Source organism: Eubalaena glacialis, chromosome 8, assembly GCF_028564815.1.
Source record: "Eubalaena glacialis isolate mEubGla1 chromosome 8, mEubGla1.1.hap2.+ XY, whole genome shotgun sequence".
In the NCBI taxonomy this organism is placed as follows: domain Eukaryota; kingdom Metazoa; phylum Chordata; class Mammalia; order Artiodactyla; family Balaenidae; genus Eubalaena; species Eubalaena glacialis.
The window spans coordinates 104,826,690-104,844,418 of record NC_083723.1 but is presented as its reverse complement, the minus strand read 5'-3'; the positions used below and the strand labels follow the sequence as shown (position 1 = coordinate 104,844,418).

At 59.0% G+C, this 17,729-nt stretch overlaps 1 protein-coding gene across 1 annotated transcript in view; it reads right to left on the bottom strand.

Annotated features, from left to right (window-relative positions):
• Positions 1-437: 437 nt before the first annotated feature.
• Positions 438-17,729, bottom strand: part of SND1 (staphylococcal nuclease and tudor domain containing 1) — a 429,076-nt gene continuing 411,784 nt past the window's right edge. Inside the window, exons 17-24 of the mRNA XM_061198696.1 lie at positions 14,691-14,879; positions 9,424-9,565; positions 5,904-6,027; positions 4,928-4,997; positions 3,771-3,884; positions 2,794-2,997; positions 1,152-1,196; positions 438-1,044 (exon numbers count right to left, since the gene is read on the bottom strand). Coding sequence (XP_061054679.1) covers positions 979-1,044; positions 1,152-1,196; positions 2,794-2,997; positions 3,771-3,884; positions 4,928-4,997; positions 5,904-6,027; positions 9,424-9,565; positions 14,691-14,879 — 954 coding nt within the window. The 3' untranslated portion in view covers positions 438-978. The remainder of the gene's footprint in view (positions 1,045-1,151; positions 1,197-2,793; positions 2,998-3,770; positions 3,885-4,927; positions 4,998-5,903; positions 6,028-9,423; positions 9,566-14,690; positions 14,880-17,729) is intronic.

Sequence of the window (17,729 nt, the reverse complement as noted above, 5' to 3'; positions counted from 1 at the left end):
AGAGGGAAATCACCTCATCTCCCTCGGCAAGTCCCTTCTGGCCCCTTGTTGGGGCTCTGGTGGGTCCTGCCAAAGGACAGGCCCAGCAACTTCCCGCCTGGGCCTGGCAGGACCGAGCCTGGCCTTTCCTGCATGGAGTGTCCTGGGCACTGCTTGCCGAGCTGCTAAGGTTCTTGAGGGCAGCCACGTGCAGATGAGTCAAAAGAGAAGATCGCCAGCCTTCTGCATGATGGCCATGGTGCCAGGTAAGCCCACCAGGCCCCAGGAGTTGCTTGGAACTCTGAAGGCCTGCCCTGCTTCCCATGACTGGCTATGTTTCTAGGGGATGTGGCCAGGCATATGGATTAGACCTCGGGGGGCATTCAAGCGCCCAGGTCTCCTCCTGGCTGGGGCTGCCGAAACCCTGGGCTCTGGCCTCCACCATGACCAATAAGGGCTGCAGACAGCATGTACTATTTTATTGGGCCTCAAAAGCTTTAAATACAGAAATGGGGAGGGCTGGCAAAGGGGCAGACGTGGACACGCTGGCATTTGAGAATGGACGTATCAGATAAATCACATAATCAACAGCTGGACAGAGAGCTGGGGAAAAGGGGAGTCTGGGATAGAAGTGGGGTGCCAGCTGGCCTTGGGTGCCAGGATCATGCCCTCCACAGGACAAAGTCTTTCATGTTTCTTCCTGATCTGAGGACAATTTTTAAAAAACAAACCTCCAAAGAGAAACAAAATCAGCCGGGAGAGACAGCGGATGGCAGTGCCTGTGCTCGCAGAAGACAGCGGCCTGTCCCCTGAAAGCCTTGGGCTCCCCCCACCCCCCATCCCCAGCCCAGATGCCACCCTACAAGACATTCCCATACACTGAAGCAAAGCTGGACCCAATCTATGCCCCCGATTTGAGGTCTGGAGCTGAAAACCACCCCCCGGCAGAGGAAGAGGTACTGGCGTGAGTGGTGCTGGGGGCCAGACCCGATTCCCTCCTTAGCGGCTGTAGCCAAACTCATCTGCGTCATCGGCTCGGAAGTCTCCGTAGCGCCACAGGTTCAGCTGCGAGAAAACAGAAAATGGCTCTTCAGAGAGGTGGGACCTGCTGGGACCCAAACGGCCAAGCCCCTCTCTCAGCACCCTCTGGGGCTCCTGAGGCAAAAACTCACCCTGGCGCTCTTGGCTGACTCCTGGGCATTCAGGTATTCTGTGATCTGGCAGGACGAGGACAAAGGGATGGTCAGGGTGAGGCCCAGGTCACGTCACTCCCCTGCTCAACGGGTCCCCAGCTCCCTCCAAGTAAAATCCAAGTGCAGAGTCACAGTCTCTTAGCTGTTTCTCGACTCTCCATGCTGGCTGCTTCACCCGCCTGAAACACGCTTCCCCCTCCTGTCTACCTGGTTACCTATCCTGCCCCTTCACGTCTTTGGTCAAGTATCACCTTCTTAACGAGGCCTCAAATGACCCCATTTAAAATCACCACCACTCCCTCCGACATACTCCTGAGTCACTTTCTTTACTTCTACTTTCCCTTTTTCCATTGCACTTATAGTCTAACATTTAATTTTGTTGACTTATTATATTTATTTTCTTCGTCTCCTCATGCTTGAATGTAAGCTCCATGGAACGTTGTCTCTTGTTCACTGAGATTTGTAGGTCCTCAGTAAATATTTACTGAAAGAATAAGTAGGTGAATGAATGAACACATTAGGTGTTTCTAGACACCAGAGACGTTATGGGTAGCTTCATATGGCGGACACTAAGAGCTCCAATTTTACAGGGAAACTTAAGCTAACTCCTAGGAGTGATCTAGGAAACTGGGGGGAAGACTAGGGGTCAGGCCCCTCCTGTCCAGATGAGGCACAGAAGTGACTCACACTGAGGTCTTGTTCCAAATGAGTTAATCAACTTGCATAACCAGAGCCATGGATCCACAAACCACCAATCATTATGTGGGGAGAGAGGAAAGGCAAAAGACGGGGGAGAAGGGGAAGCAAGGGCACAGTGGAGAGAGAAGAACACTGCTTTCAACCCTGCCGCTCGTGTCCCTCCACCCAGGAGTGCGGGGGAGGTGGGCGCTGCAGAAGGGCACGAGCTTCCCACCGGCCTGGCCCGTCCCTCGAGGCTGGCGTGTCGTGGGGAGAGGCTGGGGGAAACTGGGATGGGAACGGGGCTGAGCGGGAGGCCTGGGCCTCGTGATCAACAAATGAGCAGTGCAAGGAGGTTTCCCAGGTGTCAGCCCCCGATCCTCATGGTCCACCCTACCGAGCAGCCGGGCTGGCTGTGCTCTCCTCACGTCATCAGTGGGAGACTCAGGCTTCCAAAGGCTGAGCTCTAGGGCCAGATGTCTCATGAACGAGGGAGGCGGGGCTCAGGCCCAGCTCTAAGCCCTGCGCCTCTCCAAACAGGCTGGAGGGGTGTCGTGGCAGAGTGGCGCTGAGCGCTGGGAGCTGGCTATGGACTGGGAGAGGGGCAAGTGAGGACGGGAGAGACAGCACAACAGGCTGTGACCTTCGCCATGCCACCCCTGGCAGAGCTTCCTAGCCTGTCACCGGGGGTACGGGCAAAGGCAAACTTTCCGCTCCAGTTTGCAGCTGTGTTTTCAGCCAAACCGGCAGCCAATTAATTTGGGATGTAATTAGCTTTTTAAATTTTAAACCCCAACAAACCCAAATCCATTATCTTTCCCCAACAGGAGCAGCAAGACGGTGGGTTCCCCGCTCCCTCTCTGGCTCCCGGCGCAGTCCCCTCCCAGTCCCCCCGTGACGGCGGTGGGAGGCGCGAGGGACACCCCGCATCCGCAGCACGTACCACCTTCTGGAACTGTTTCTCCTTGCGCACCTCCACCATGACCAATCCCTCCTTCACCAAGCCCAGCCCCACGTCCCCCTTGGAGTCGGCAAACTGCAAGGTGACGTGGGGACAGCCGGCGCTCAGGTGCTCCACGTTGAGCAGGCACTGCGTGTTCTGGATGTCCCGCACCACGCTGTCCACGGCGTCTGTTCGAGCATCCTCCTGCAGCAGGGACACACCCCGGTCGGCGTGAGGGGCGAGCGCCAGCCACGAGCCGTGAGGGCCCCAGGTCCTGTTCACGGACTTCAAGGAAGTCTGCACAGCGCGTGCCGGCATCACCTCGCTCCCCGCTTAGACCCCAGTGAGGGAGGAAACAGGCTCTGGACGTGAAGGGCCCCCTTGCCCACAGCCCCTCCCGCCTACAACACGAAGAATAACCTCCCTGCCCGGGCAGACAGGGCCTGACATCTCCTGCTGCTGCCCGCAGGGCCCCCGACACCCGGCTGCCGTTGCTGGACCAGTCTTCGCCCAACGTGCCCTGGCCCACCAGGCCCCCTGTTTCTCAAGAGCCAGCTCAGAGGCTCTGATGCCACCTTCCCTCAACCTCCTTGGCCACACCCCTCTCTCCCGTGACTAACAGACCATCACCATTGTTTCTACTCCTCCCATCAGCCAGTGGGACCCCAGTGGAGGATTTTCGGCAGAGGTGTGACACAGTCAGAGCTGTTTGGGGGCAGTTACTGCTGGCGGCATCGTCTGAGCCTGGAAGGAGTGCTGGAAGACCACTGCAGCCGAGAGCCCAAGAGGCTAGAGACAGTGGCCACTAACCAGGGCCGCGCCGGGGGCTCAGCCCCGTGAGAGGGGGCCAGGGTGAGGGAGGGGTGGGATCCGGGACGGGGCTGGGTTTCCTTCGTGCAGATACGTGCTGGGACTGCAGCAGCGTCTGAGTGTCATGGGACAGTCCCGCTGAGAGGAAGGAAGGCGTGGAGACTCACGTCTTGGGGCACCTGGATGAAGGCGAAGGCATACTCCGTGGCTTGAGCTGGCAGCACGCGAGTGCTGAAGGCAGGTGGCAGGGTGCCCAGGCGGGAGGACGGCAGGATCTCTCTCTGCAGAGGACACACCAGGCCAACAGCATCACACACTCGGAGCTCCCTTGCTCTCAGGGGACAACTCGCACGGCCAGGCCCCTAGGGATTCTAACTCAGCGCCTCCATCCCCCACCCCACCCCCCAGGGCTCGTTTCCGAGTAGCCACATGCACGGACTCGCCCAGTCAGCGAAGACTGGGAGGTGGGAAGCTGGGCCTGGTGGTGGCACACCTGGTGGCTCCTACTGCATACCCAACCTGGTAGCTCAACTCTAATCACTGTCTCCACTTTTCCCCAATACCTTCCCTCTGTGACACGGGCTCCCTGACCCCTTTCCCACAGGCTGGGGGGGCCCTGGCTGGAAGAGCGCTCCAAGACGAGGGTCCAGGCAGCCCCCCGCCTGCTAGTGGTTCTGGCTCAGGTGCGTGGGGCAACCCCAGCCTGGCAAGACCCCTTCCTCTGTGTATTCCCGGGTAGTAAGTTGGGAGCGTGGCCCAGCTCTGGGCTTTCTATTAACGGCCCTTCCACACTAGTCCTCAGGAGTGGCACGGCTCTGAACGACAGCGTTCTCTCCTGCTTACTGCTGAGAGACTCCCAGGTCCAGCCCAAGGGGCATTTCTCCCAGGGGTACCAGCCCCTTCCCAGCAAGCCTGGGTTTGGGATGTGCTGGGGATCAGCACACAAGGACCCAGCTGAGCGTGTGGACCAGGGGCCTTCAGGGACCCACTCTTCAGAGACGTTGGGCAGAAGAGGAACCGGGGCTGTGGCTGGGGCCTGGACAGAGGACCACTCAGTGCTCACAGGCCTCCGACCAGAGATGCCAGTTTTGCCCAGTCACTCAGGGGTCACGGGCCTGTTAGAGGAACAGTAGAGAGGCCCACACGCTCACCATTCCGTCAGGGAGGGAGGGAGGGAGGGAGGGAGGGAGGGAGTCTAAAGCTCAGAGGGACCTTGGAGAGGGCAGATGGACTTGACCTAGGGGCCTACTGTGTTGAAGGGTCCCTGGCGGCACTTGGGGCCCCTCCCTTGCGTACTCGTCCACCTCCTGGCCCCTGCACTCACGTTGCCGTAGTCGATGTAGAAGACGTGTACTTTGGCAGGAGACTCGACTTTCTCCACTCGGGCGCGGTACCTGCAATGGCATCACGGGCAGAACTCAAGGGACAGCCCTGAGGAGGCCGGTCTCCCTGGAGCGTCAGCGATGGCAGGGCAGGGGCTACAGCATTTCCCTGCCCAGGGCTCAGAGAGAACACCCATGGGTGTCACAAAGGGCAGTTCTCGGACTGCACAGCCCGGGGTGCTGTGGCCACCATTTAATGGAATCAGAGCATAGCTGGGAGCAGAGGGCGGGAGGGGAGCGTGAGGAGCGGATGAACGTGTCCTTGGGGCACAAAAGCAACAAGACTAATGACTAGATTGATGTCTGCTGTTTAAACCCAGCGCACTAGACAGCAGCTGTAATTAGCCGGCAGATCTGCCTGGGAGGCCACAGCAGGGAACCCATCCACATCACTTCGTCACCCTGGGAAGGCCACGGGCCCCACGCTTGGTAGATCCGACATAAGTGACCTTCTTGCAGCCTGCGAGCGCTGCCGCTCACGTCCCAGACAGCTGGGGTGGAGGGTGGCGGCTGGTCCGGGCTCACTGAGCACCAGCCTCCACCCTCACCCCACCCCCTACCCCCGCCCTGACGTCATTTTTCCTGCGTGGGGTGAGGGGGGTGTTGGAGAGCTCCAGCCAGCCAGGGCTCCCCCCAAAGGAGTAGCCCAGGAGAGAGAAGGAGGGACACTTCTTTACGCCAGAGGCTGACTGCAGAAAAACCACGGGTTAAAGCGCAGGCCGCAAACGGGCTGTGGGCAACAAAGAGGGCCACTCCGGAGAGCTGGCCAAGGTCAAGAACAAGCACCCAGTGGAAAGCCGGCCACTACGGCAGATGCCTGAAGTCTGGCTAGTGGCTCTGTAGGCCTGGGCCCTGGGGACAGAACTGCTGCTGCTCCTACTTTAGACTCTTTGCCTTGCTCGGGTCCAGGTGGCCTACCATTCTCCGTCTACAAATTTGGCAATGCAGAATTCGCCCCGGCGGGGGGCATAGGAGCCCTCGACGGGAGGGTGGCTGGCGATATCATTGCGCATGTTCTCCATCAGCTTCTCCAACTGGGTGCCTGTGGGGAGGAACAGGGAGTGAGACCTAGGTGCCACGTGCCTTGGAGTATCATCTCTAGATGATGCTGTGGAGGCAGATGAGCCTGGGGAGTGGGCAGGATGTGGAATGCTGTAGGGTGCCTGCAGCACTGGCTTGCCCCCGTCCCACAGGGAAGTCCTCTTTGGTCCCTGGTCGAGGAGGTTTCACAGTATCTTGCTGACACTTCAGGCCTTAGAGGCACCCAGTCTTCCAGTCTCGGCTCTCCAATCTACTGGCCATGGCCAGAGACGCCCTAGGGAATGTTCCTGGGCTTTGGTTTAGGAGGTAGAGAAAATGAGTGGACACTAAGCAAGGCCAAGGCCAACCAGCCTTCTCCAGTCCTACCAGGGCGGGCCCTGGCCTGGGCCACAGAGGCGGTGACGGACAGCAGCCACTCTCTGCAACGTCTCCTGGGGGCAAAAGTGGAGCTGAAGGATGGGCCCCATATGACCCTGGACAAGGAAAGGGCCTCAGAATCTGCGCCATGCAAGGTGGGGAACAATTCTGGCAGCAGGGCCCGGTCTCAGTCTATTCAAACGTGGACACTCTGATCTGACGCGCCCCGTGAGACACATGCTGAACTGAACCTCCAAGTGCTGCCAGGCTGGGGTCCCACCCTCCCACGCCAGCTCACTGCCCTCCTCGTTTGCGGGGAGGGAGACCCCTTCCCTCCCTTGTCTTTCCCGAACCACTGCCCCTGGGTCATCGGTCCCTGCTGCTGGTCTGGTTCTCACTGGGTGTGGCAACCCCCAAGGTCTTCTCAGTGCCCTCCCCTGGCTCCTTCCTGCCACAGCCCCTCAGCCCTGCTCTGCTGAGCATCAGCCCCCAGTGGCTTCTCCCTGCGTCCCTCTGGGCCGGACTCAAGCTCTTAGCAGGCCCTTTGCTCCCCCTTCGCTCTCTGAGGCGAGGGCGGCTGGTGGTGGTGAAGGACTCGCCCCCATCCTCAGGGCCCCCGGCCACTCTGTTACAGGGGCCTGACACATGACGGCCGTTGGTGCGCTGGTCACGGTGGGCCTTATCCATTCCCTGTCTGGTTTACGTCTCTGCCACTACGCCGGGAGCGCCTTCACGGCACAGACCATAGCTTACTCGGTTCTGCTTCCTCTCAAGTGACCCAGGAAAGCCCGGCTGTGCAGGGTGCTTGATGACTGCAGTGCTGAAGAGGGGCCCGCAGGCGCGCGCCCTGTCTACACTCTCGGGCCCCCATGCCGGTGTTCACAGGACGGTTTCAGGGACTTTCCGGAAGGCGCTGCCCTCCCCCCGCCCGGCAATAAACCCTCCGTTCTCCTGCGCCTGCGTTCCTTGCCCAGACAGTAAAATTTCAGGGACTAAGAAGCTACCTCTACACAGACAAGGTCCTGCTATACTTGGTCTATTTCTATTATTATTATTTTGCTCCAAGGCAACAGTTCTGCGAACAGGCAAAGCCCTCTGGGAAGCCCTTACACAGAGTCCGGTTGGTCGTTTAGAGCCAATGGCAATGTGTTCATCATTTCACCAGATCCTTCCCGAAGGCAGGCTTTAATTAAGAGAAGGGAAACAGGGCCAGAGGATGTCCCTGCCTCCAAGAGGGGTAGAAGGTTTCAGGAGAGGGAGGCTGTGTACGCTGAGGTTCGTTTTCACGGATCTGATGGAAGGCAGGATTTTCTCTGGAGCCGACACCTATCCAGGTGGTGTGCCACGTGCCACACAGCACCTCACTCGCTACTCCAACCTTCCAACAATACACAGTTTCCCCCAAGTTCTCTTTCTCTCCCTATTATCTGCCTTGGCTACCACTCAGTGCAGCGTCCTGGCTTCCGAGAGCAGTCAGCGACAGCCAGGCGGGATACAAAGCTGGCACAGGAAGCCTCTGAGATCACAGAGAGTATGTGGGCAAAGGCCTTGAACCCTCAAGCTCTGTCTCCTGGAGACTCCGGGCCTGTTCTTACTCAAGGCAGGTCCTACCCAGCAGGACCCAGAGGCCAGGTGGAGCCTGCCTGGGAGCCGGGGTACCCTAGGCAGGGTCTTCTTTGAGTTCCCTTTCCCCAAGCTCCCCAAGGGCCATTCTCGCTGGCTCCCGTGCTTAGGAATAGCTCTCCTTCCTACCTGGGCCACCGCCCAGACTCCCCGCACTCCACACCACCCAGCCTGGAGGCCCCCTCTCGGCTTGTCCCAAGGCAACGGCTGGGCCCCCTCTCACCAGGATTAGAGCTGGCCACAAGAGAACCGAATCCTTCAGGCTCATCATTTCCATCTCCGCCCCTCCCTGGCTTTGCTCCCCTCCCAAGTACAGCCAGCCCAGGGCTCGAGATGGTCAGTTTTTCCCGGTGAAATGACATTGCCACAAAAGCAGGTGCCTGCCTGGGAAATATCATTAGAGGGGAGGTGGCTGAGGCGAGGCTGCTGACAATCTGGAGTGGGCCTGGGGGTGGGGCCGGGGAGGGCGGGCACAGCCGCACCCTGCCACCTACGGGGCTGCCTCGAGTGCCACCACCGACACCTTCAGCCCCCTCCGCCTTGTAAGGATCTGCCTCCGTGGACCGAGAGCTGGCTCTAAGAGCTTCTTCCTCTGACCTCAACTAAAATGTTTCCCTGCAGAGGGTGGCAATGAGAGTAGGGAGGTCAGGATGGAGAGAGTGAAGGGAGTGAAGGGGGGAAGCTGGGCTGGAGGGGCCCCAGCGCAGCTGCTGTGAGAGCCAGCTCTACTGCCCTCTCTCCTCCAGAAGCCTGAGGTCTCTGCCGAGGGGACCCTGGCCACAGTGCACTGCACTTGAGGGCAGAAGGAAGGAAGAGGATGGAGAGAGAGGGTCCTTCAGAAAGACTTTCTGGGGATGACTTCCCCTAGAGTGCCGCCAGTTACCATGGCAACTGGCTACCACTCAGGGCTACGGCAACCTCTGGAGAAGGAGAAACCCCAGCAGAGACAAGCCCAGGCTCCCCCTCCTCCCCTCCCAAGGAAGCTGACGGGGAGAGGCACTGAGCAGAGCCGGCTTGTGCTTCCTGACCACATAGAGACAATCTGTCCGTTGCTTCCTGATACACTCTGAGGGCTACCAATCCTCCTGCCCAGCCCTGCCAGGGGTGTCTAGGACTAAAACAATTACCTAAGAGTCTCCGAGCACCACCCAGACAAAGCTGGTTACCTCACCAGTCCTCAGAGGACCTGCTCAGCCTCGCCCGCTCCGGGGCTCACTTGCAGCTGATAAAACGACCTCGGGCCCTGAGTGCGGCGCAGGGGCGCGGAGGTGGGCAGCAGCCACAAGCTATTCGGGGAGGTCCCCGGAAGCCCTGGGCTGTGTCCCTCCCTCCCACTGAACAGAGGGGCCCTGAGGCGGGCCAGATCATGCCAGGAGCCGTGAGGCAGCGGAGCCCGGGGCCGCGCCTGTGTGCTCACCCGTCTCCACATCCTGCACGTAGAAGTGCAGGTCGTCGGTGATCTCAGTCACAAACACTGGCTTGTAGCTGGCCGAGCGCTCCTTCTCCTCCAGCACGGGCGTCACCTCCTCCACGGGCTGCTCCTCATAGTGGGCCCAGACCTGCGTGTGCGGTCAGCACAGGGGAGGAAGAGATTAGGAAGTGAAGTCAGAAAGGATGCCAGGAAAGGGGCTCTGGGCAGGGGGAAATCACTGCCCTGGCGAGTGAGTGTGGAGGTGATGCCAGCACAGGACGAGCCCCTGGAACCCTCCTACCTCTGGGCGGGGGTGGGGAGAGCACTTCCCATCCAGCGGCTCTGGCAGGCATCAGAAGCAACTGGGGAGCTTACTGAAAACGTAGGTGCCTGGGTCCCACCCCAGCCTGCCAAATCAGGATGTGCTCTCAGGGTCCCAGGGAAAGTAAGTCAAAACCAAAGTCTCCCCGGCGATTCCCATTCCCACGCATACCAGCGTGTGAGAACCTCGGTGCTGGAGTGGTGCTGGGTCCCCATCTCCCTCCCTCACACCACCCTTCGGGGGTCACTCTGAACTCTCCAGGCCCTCCCACTGTCACAGGGCCACAGGCGCTCCTGAGACTCTCCAAGTGACAGCCCTGGGCCGTGGAGGCGAGGGCTGCCACTGTGCGAGCATGCCTCTGTTCTCACCGCCAGCAGGCTGCTCTGACCCCGGCTCAGAAGCTGGGCCGCTCCCCTCCACCCTTCCCTCTCCCTTCCTCCCCTAGCCCCGCACTGTCAGGGCTGTGGCGGCCCAGAAGCTGATTCGGGGTGACAGCACGTCAAATCCAATCCTGTGGCCAGGAGATTATCTCAGTACTGAGGCCTGTCATAGCAGGGGAGGGAGGTGGCTCTCCAGCTGAGCAGTGCAAAGGGGGTGGGGGAGTCCGGGGGACTGGACCACACACGGGGTCCCACAGGCACACACACAGGAATGAGTGGGGTGGTGATAAAATATTAGCCCAAACCTTATATGTTTACTAGGTGCCACACTAAACGTTATCCAAGTACTAGCTCATTTAATCCTCACGACAACCGTTTGAAAAGGTATAAACATTACCCCTGTTTTTACAAATGAAGAAACTGAGGCACACAGGCTTGCTAGATGTAGCAGAACCAGGATTTGAACACAGGCAGCCTGGCCCTAGAGCTCTTCAAGGGGAATTTTGGCAGTGACTGGGCCTCTGGACACAAAAGGCAGCACTGAGCAACGGGGAAAGTTGTAGGTGGGGAGATGTGGACTCTGGTCTTCTCATTTTGCCCTTTACTTTGCTGTGTGACTTTTGTCAAGTCACATGCCTTCTCTGAGTCTCCTTTTCTTCCCTTGCAAGAGGTGGTAGAGTATGACCACATGATCACAGCTGACACACGGACTCCTGGGGGGCATCAGGAAGCAGCTGAAGGGCAGGGAGGCTGGAATTACTGAACCACTTGGGGCCACACCCGCAGAGGCCATGCTCCTGCCTTTAATGTGGCACGAGTGTGTGTCCTTCCAATAGAAGGAGAGGCAAGGGCCCCGAGAACTGGAATGAGCAACAGGGACTTTCTGAGCCCGGGGGAGGCAGCCAGAGGGTGGCGAAGAGGGATGGGAGAGACATCACCTGGGCCCAAACTTCTGCCCCCTCCCCAGCAGTGGCCCTCCTGACCCAGCAGTCTGTCCTCTGCCCCCTTTTCCCACCAACACCACCCTCCAATCTGTCTGCACTCGGTGCCCCTACCTGCTCCAGACCAAGTCAGCAGCCCTCCCCTCTCCCATCCTGCTCCCTCCTTTCCCAGCACACAGCGGGTTGGAGAGACAGGGACCCTGTACTGCCTCCTGAGTGGGCCCCCATCCTAACCCCACCCGGCTTCCCTCCGCTGTACGGAGGGAGGCTCATCTTCCGTGTGGATGAATTGGGAACAGACTGACAGGGTGAGAACAGAAACTGCTAACGACTCCTCAAGTAAAGGTGCCTCAGGCGACAGCATCAGGTTTCCTCCTCGGAGAGAGGAGGTGGAGCGTCTTCCCTGGCAGGTGCAGGGGGGGCCGCGGGCCGGAGGTCACGGATGATGCAAACAAAGCCTCGGCTTGGCCCTCAGGCCCCTCTCCTACAAGGAGGCGGCAAGGGGCCAGTCCTGTCGAGGTCCCACAGCTCCCGGGGCAGCAGGAGGGGAGCAGAGGAGTGTGTACTGCTGCCTCCTGAGGTGAGAAGACACGGGAAGCACGAGGTTGCTAAAGGGCAGAAGAGGGAGAGCGCCTCCTCAGATGGAGGAGCTCCACTTGTCAGAGAGAACGGGCTTGGCCCTTCAGTCGTGGAGCCGTGTGGGGTCCCTTCCCAAGCTGGTCAGTGTGGCTTCCTGGTGGGAAGCAGTCAGTCAACTGGATGGGCTTGGCCGTCCAGGTCCCCACCCTTAGAACAAGGGCCTGCTTTGCCCACACTGGCTTCTGTTGCCCCCTGCAGAACCTGGGCAGGGAGGGGACAGACACATCGGCAAGACACCCTCTGTGACCCCTCCATGGCCCTGGCTACAGACACAAGTGGGCAGTGGGCAAGGGAAGCCCCTCCCTCCTCTGCTACACGCTGCTCTGTCACGCCATTTCCTGTCAGGAGTAGAGGCTGTCTCCCCTCCTGTCCTCACCCTGCTCCTGGTCCTCCCTCCTCCCTGGGGAGCCCCGCGTGCGCCTCCTGGCAAGCGATGGGCAGTGTGGACCGAGGTTCCACTGGCTGGAGCCTCTCCTTTCTAAATCCTATTTAATATCGCTGCTCAGGAGGCTCCGGAGGTGGGGCTGGCATGGGGCCAGGGTGATGGAGGCCTTCAAGCCCGCATCGGGGAAGCCAAGCTCAGTAAAAGCCAATCAGTGGCCAATCCAGCCCTGTCAAGGGCCCTGCTGGGGCACAAACGGGGAGGGGGGATGGGGGAACAGTCCAGACAGCTGCCATCTGCGGCTCCCTCTTTGGTCCTCAGACCTGCCCAGGATCCCTAAAGGAGGAGGAGGGGGGAGCCCTGCATCAGCCTCCTACAGAGGAAGGGGAGGGCCTGACTAGCCTCTTCATGAGGAGAGGTGTCTGCAAGGCACAGGGAGGAATTAGGCCTGGCAGGGAGGCAGCTAAATTCTCAGAGCTGGGAATACAGCACTGCGGGGTTTCCCCAGACAGACCTGCTCAGAAATGTACACGACATAATCACACCCACCTACGACTTCTGCTTGCTCCTGGTCTCACAAAATCTCTTAGTATTACTTTCCTCAGTCAGCTCATAGGTACCACGATGATCTTTTAACCCCAGATGTACCCGTCTCTCGACAGCTAAGGCAGCTCTCATGGGGTCACCAATGGGGCAAGGCTGGGGATCCTGGGGACACGTCAGATATACAGTTTACTGTCCCCCAGCGGACCACCAACTTCTCTGAGTGCAGCTAACTCCGAGGGCCGCTGCAAGGCTCTGCCCACACTACTCCTGGGTCCCGGCCCCACCAGGAGGAGGCAAGTCATGTGAGGTCCCCCCGGGATCCTCGAAGAGTCTGAGATGTGCAGGAGAGGGGCCCAGGAGGCAGGCAGGCCCCCACCCTGAGGGTGGTGCGCCGCATTTTAATTGGACTGGAATAAAACCACGCAGCCTGGGTAAGTAATTAATCACTGGCAATTACTCCTCAGCACCATCACGTGGCACCAGCGAAATGACGACTTGGGTTCTTTCAGACAAATCCACTGTGAAGTAAACAGTGATGCCCACTTCAGCACCTAAGCAAGGGACCACCCTCCATCTTTGGCCAGATTCCCTTCTCTGTCCTCTCCTTGGTCCCTCTGGGGTCTCTACTCTCAGAGGGTAGAAGATCACTCAGATCTGAAGACATAGCTTCTCAGCTCAGGTGCTGAGTAGCCAGGGAGCAGGGCCAGGGGGCAAAGATGCTTTCAGAATCTGGGCCTTAGAGGCTGGTGCTTGCCACACTGACACCCAGCTGCTAACTCGTTCAGCCTTTGCACGTGAGGCCCAGCACCACGTCTCCTCCATTTCCCTGCAGCGAGCAGAGGACATGGAGGTGGCAGTCTTAAAGTTCAGCTGCCACAAACAGGAACTCCAAGAGGAAGCTCCTCTGCTGCAGGAGCCAAGGCTGTCTGCTTCCCCATCACTCTAGGAAGAAGAACTGGGACAAGGAAGGGTGGAAATCTCCTTGGGGGCCCCATGGTGGTCTGCTCACTCCTCCAAGGCATGGACAGTCCCTTTCACCTGTCTTGGCTTTAGGGGCCACCTCTCCCTGGGGTCCTTCAGCCTCCAGTAGGATCGGTCACCTGCCCTAATCTCTAGGGGATGGGAATAAGACATACACAGAGATCCAAGAAGGTGTCCTGGACCTGGCCCCTGGGGAAGTGATGTATCCTCTCTTAGAGGACAGGTGGGAAGAGCCAGAGTGAGAAAGAGGACGAGGAGCCTTCCGGGCCCCAAAGCCCCCTACGCCTTTTGGCAGGTGTCTGGGCCTTGGCTCTGAGAGGCGAGTTGTAAGCCAGATGGCTGCCCCATGGGGAAAGAAACGTTTATTCCTGGAACAAATTTATGGCTCAGCACGGCTGTCCCATGAAATCCTCCTCAAACTCAGAGAAGCCCTGACAAATTGGTGGCCAGCTGATTTATCCCCATTATCGGTGCTGGGCTGTAAGTCAGTGGCGACAGGCTGGGGGCGGGGGGTGCCGAGCCCGGCTCCCATCACCCAAACCACTGGGTTCTTTAATCGTCCATTTGTTTCCAAAAGCTGCTTTCCGACCCACCCCCCTTGTCTCCTCAATGCAGTGTCTGCAGAGATGGATGGGCTGTAAATCTGCTGTCCTAACAGCTTTATGCATCTCCTGGGGCAGCTTCCAAAATGGGCTTCCCTGCAGGGCAATGTGAAGGAAATTCAGACGTGGGCTGCAGGCCAACCGGCCTCTCTGAGAGCACCGGAGGGCAGGGTGGGGGAGGGAAGGCTTCCTGGTCTCCTGCGGCCCAGGGGCTCCAAGGTCACCTTCCAGGCAGCTTCCTGCTCCAGGGCCACCAGAGCTGGCCCAACAGGGAGTGCTCAGAGCGGGTCCGGGGCCATCTCAGCGTCGGGCTCCTGACATGGGGTCTGAGACCAACGCCAACCGGGGTCACTCAGTTGAGGGGTGACAGAACCGCTTCTGTCTGTGGTATGGAGACAGCGGTGCTGGTGCATGGGGGTAGAGGGGAGGGTGAGAGAGGGCAGCCGCCTCCTCCCCCGCCAGGCCCATTCCACAGCCTACCTTCTCTTTCTTCTGCTTGGCGGCCTCCTCGGCAGACAGCAGGGATTTGTAGTAGGAGCTGCGCTCAGCGGTGAAGTGGACCTTGGAGAGCGCGTGCTCCACCAGCAGGACGGATAGGTTGGCGCCGTCGATGTGCAGCCAGCCGATGAAGTTGCCAGCCTTGTCCATGCCCTCCACCTCCACCTCCACCTGGGGAGCAGAGACAGGGGGCGTCAGCCTGCAGCAGGGGCCCAGGGTGGGCAGCGGAGGAGAGCGGCCCTGGGCCACTGCCACCACCGTCGCTCCACGGGACAGGAGTCGCTGGAAGGATGAGTCAGGCAGAGTAGGAGCTTGTGGGAGCCTCTTAGAACCCTTCACCTGAGTGCTGTGAGCTGGTCTCTACTTTTCAGCCTCTTGCACCCCAGAACCATCGTTGACAGATACGTCACTGACAAAGCAACTTCAAAACTCCCCTCTCCTCTCAAATCCCCTCCCCTTCCTCTTGGCAGAGAGCTACTAGGGTAAACTTGACTCTCCTTAGCTTAAGTAAGCTCTGTGTGTGAGTGTGCATGTGTGTGTGTGCACGCGCGTGTGCGCAAGCATATAGATAAAGGTCAGGGGTGAGACAGGCAGCGGCCATAGCTGTGGGAACATCCCATTCTTCTTCAGCACCCCCTGAACCCCAGCTCTGCCCTGAAGACAAGCCCTGGGGGAGCAAGGCAATCCCCGAGGAGAGGGGAACGCGTGTTCTTCCCAGAAGAGCTGAATGAAGTAATGCTTAATGAAGGTAATGAAAGAGGTGGGATGAAAGCCAGGTGAGGAGAGGAGGGAAGGGGACAGGTGAGGAGAGAGATGTGGGCAGGAAGTACACTACCACACAGGGGCAGCACGGGGGTGATTCCAGCAGGACGTTATCCCTAAAAAAGCGTAACTGGAAGGGTGTGCTCACCACCATCAGCCCAGACCTCGGGGCCGAGTGCTATGGCTGATCCCCAGACCCTGCAGGATTCCTGCAGAGCCCAAGGGCTCCCGGGCCTCCTCCCCTGAGGACTTCCCCAAGACCCAGGACCCCAGACCCGGCATGGACTCTGCTCCCGCCTCATGAAGGCAATGGCCCAGGAGGAATTCCTTCTTTGATCCTCTCCCAACCTCTTTCTTCTCCTGCTAAAGGGGCCTGTAAAAGCCTTTGCTGCCCAACGTAAAAACTTGTATTAATTTAAGCGGCTTCAAGCTCGATTAAGCAATAAAATGAATGTCTAAATACCTGGGAATTCTCTGAAGCCTGGGCTGGAGCCAGTGGCAGCAGCCAAGGGCAGAGGGCTGGGTTCGAGGGGCGAGGGGGGAGGAGAGTAGCCCGCCCACCTGGCGGAGTCCTGGCTCAGCAGGGAGAGATGCCCGGGACACGACTCCCTGTAAGCAGACAGAGGCGGCTTGGGCGTTCGGAGGGAAGGCAGTGGGGGTGGGACAAGGAGCGGGACCAGGGAGGTGGGACCCTGACTTCTTCCTATTCTTGAACACCCTTCTTCCTACTTGAGGCCCCCCGTTATCCCTTCAGGTGGAATGCAAGTTCAACGACACCTGAAGCGGGGGTGTGGCACAGAAGGGAATACGCAGAGTTTATGAGAGCTAGAAAACAAAGATGTTATACCCATCCAATCCAACTTGATTTTGTCGGCAAGGAAACTGAGGCACAGACAAGGGAAGTGGAGCTCGCAAGGGTCAGAGCTGAGAGCAGAAGCCAGGTTGCCCTGCTGCCTTCTTTCCCTACGGCCTCCTTGACTTGGGAGCAGAAAAGACCCTCCCCTCCTCTTTCCCCACAGCCTCTGTCTCACGGGCAGTCCTTCCTTCCTCCAGGCACACCTCTGACGCCCCTTCTTCGCTTTCCACTGGGTTGAGGCCGGCTCCCTCCACCACCCTGCACTTCCCTGGTACAGCCAGGGCGGAAGCGTTGGGCTCTGCTGGGCTGGGTCTACCCCACGCGGGCCTCACACCGCTGTGGGCTGGAGCAGGGAGAACCAGCGTCCTGCATCTGTAGGTGGCAAAACGTGTTTCTCCTTTCTCGAATTCTGGTAATTAATTTACTGGAGGACCTGCATTTGTGGGAGAGGTCAGGTGGGCAAAATGGTACTCGATAAAAAACAGGGGCCCCAAGAGCCCACCAGCCAATAAGGCACCTAAATTCATTTGAGGTGAGTGACAGACTGCCTGAGGAGCCCTTGGCCACCTTTTAAATGCCCGGGGCGCTGAAGCACTGGGCGCCCCTACAGTGTGAGGGCTAAGGATGGAGGAAGAGGCTGTTGGGACTGCAGTGGTCAGACAAGAACAGGGATGGGCAGAGGATACCTGAGAAGACCATCTCCTTCATTTGCCGAGCTTTATCAAACGTGCTAAGGCCAAGCGGCAGCAGGTCCCAGGAGAATTCTGGGCAGAGCAGAGGGCTGCCTGCCTTGTGCTTGGGGGCTCACGAGACAACGGGTAGAGTACGGGGTGCTGACGCAGCCTCCCACCACCAAACCACTGGGCTCCTTCCCATCTGGGGGCTCAGGAGACACCTGCTCACGACCAGCTGAAAGCAAATCAAACTGCAACAGTTCCCGGACCAACACTGAGCCCAGGCCCATGCCAGCACCCCCATTCCCGACCTCTTGTCTTCCATGTGTTCACTGCCAGGTGTCCTTTTCCTAAAACTGAGGATGGCTGCCCTGCTCGAGCACAAGGCCTCCCTCCAGCCCGAGGGCTTGTGGTGGGCCGGTGTGACAAGAAGCTTGATGGCTTCTCTTGGCACCAGATTCCTGGGATGGAGGCAAGAACCTCAGAGAGATGATTTGCAGAGGCAACTGGCCAGGTACAACCCTTCTCTCCTATAAGGTGCCCACGCTCAGACCCCACTCTACAAGGCCAATGTCGAATTCACATCTCACCCTCTGAGACCACAAACCAGATGCCAGCCTCCCAGGGCTCCCACTAGAGGGCGACCACAGCGACTAGCAGCCACACCTGGGGCCAAAACTGCTGGGGAGCAGCCAGGCTCTCTTGGCAGGTGAGCCCTGGCTTTACACT